The sequence below is a fragment of the Myotis davidii genome, unplaced genomic scaffold (assembly GCF_000327345.1).
Source record: "Myotis davidii unplaced genomic scaffold, ASM32734v1 scaffold46, whole genome shotgun sequence".
NCBI lineage: Eukaryota > Metazoa > Chordata > Mammalia > Chiroptera > Vespertilionidae > Myotis > Myotis davidii.
The window spans coordinates 7316153-7316939 of NW_006383006.1; the positions used below are offsets into that span (position 1 = coordinate 7316153).

General features: G+C 34.2%; 1 protein-coding gene across 1 annotated transcript in view; it reads right to left on the reverse strand.

Annotated features, from left to right (window-relative positions):
* Window positions 1-5: 5 nt before the first annotated feature.
* FAM98B (family with sequence similarity 98 member B) overlaps window positions 6-787 on the reverse strand; it is a gene marked incomplete at its 3' end in the record, with an annotated part of 76698 nt that continues 75916 nt past the window's right edge. Inside the window, exon 8 of the mRNA XM_015557611.1 lies at window positions 6-167. Coding sequence (XP_015413097.1) covers window positions 6-167 — 162 coding nt within the window. The remainder of the gene's footprint in view (window positions 168-787) is intronic.

A 787-nucleotide genomic window follows, 5' to 3' on the forward strand; every position in this document is an offset into this window, starting at 1 on the left:
CCCCAGCCACCTCTTCCACCCCCACCACCTCCTCTACCTCCACCTCCACCACCCCAACCACCCCTTCCGCCGCCTTCTTGTCTCTTTTGCCAAGGTGGCATTTCAGGGGGTGGTGGTTCGATTTCATTCGGCCGTCCTCCCCTGTCCGGCACCCTTCCCATCAGCACCTGTATGAAGAAATATTTTCTTTCAGATACTAATATTTTAAAAGTTAAAATTTACATAAAGGACTCAACTAACACTGAAATTATTGTTCTAATATAAAGAAGCCAAATATTTAAGGACATGAAAGTATCAAAATGACAGTATGAATACTGAAAATATAAATGCAATGTATGACAAATATTATTTTTAAACACCTAGGAAAATATTTCTAAAACTTAAAGGCTTGTTTTCTATTGTTTAAATGTGTCTAGCATATTCTGTAACAAATGTAGTACCCATCATACTAAGAAACTTTTTTAGCAAAACATTAATATACTTAAACTACAGACCTTAAATTAAAATCATATCTACTCATACAACAACTCTGGACTTTCCATTGCTACTAGTTTGGTAATGGACTATCCAATAAAAGATTGTATTTTTAAGCACATTTTTATTTCACAAGTATGAAGTATATGTGATAACATGTGGCTATAATGAGGTCAGAGATGAAAATAATGACTATAACCCAAGATAGTACTGCAAAGAGATACAAGGATTCTCAGTGATTTATTCCTCTCTTATGAGAAACTTAGGTTTACTAACGTTCAATGATACTAATTATTATAAAAAAAATACTTGA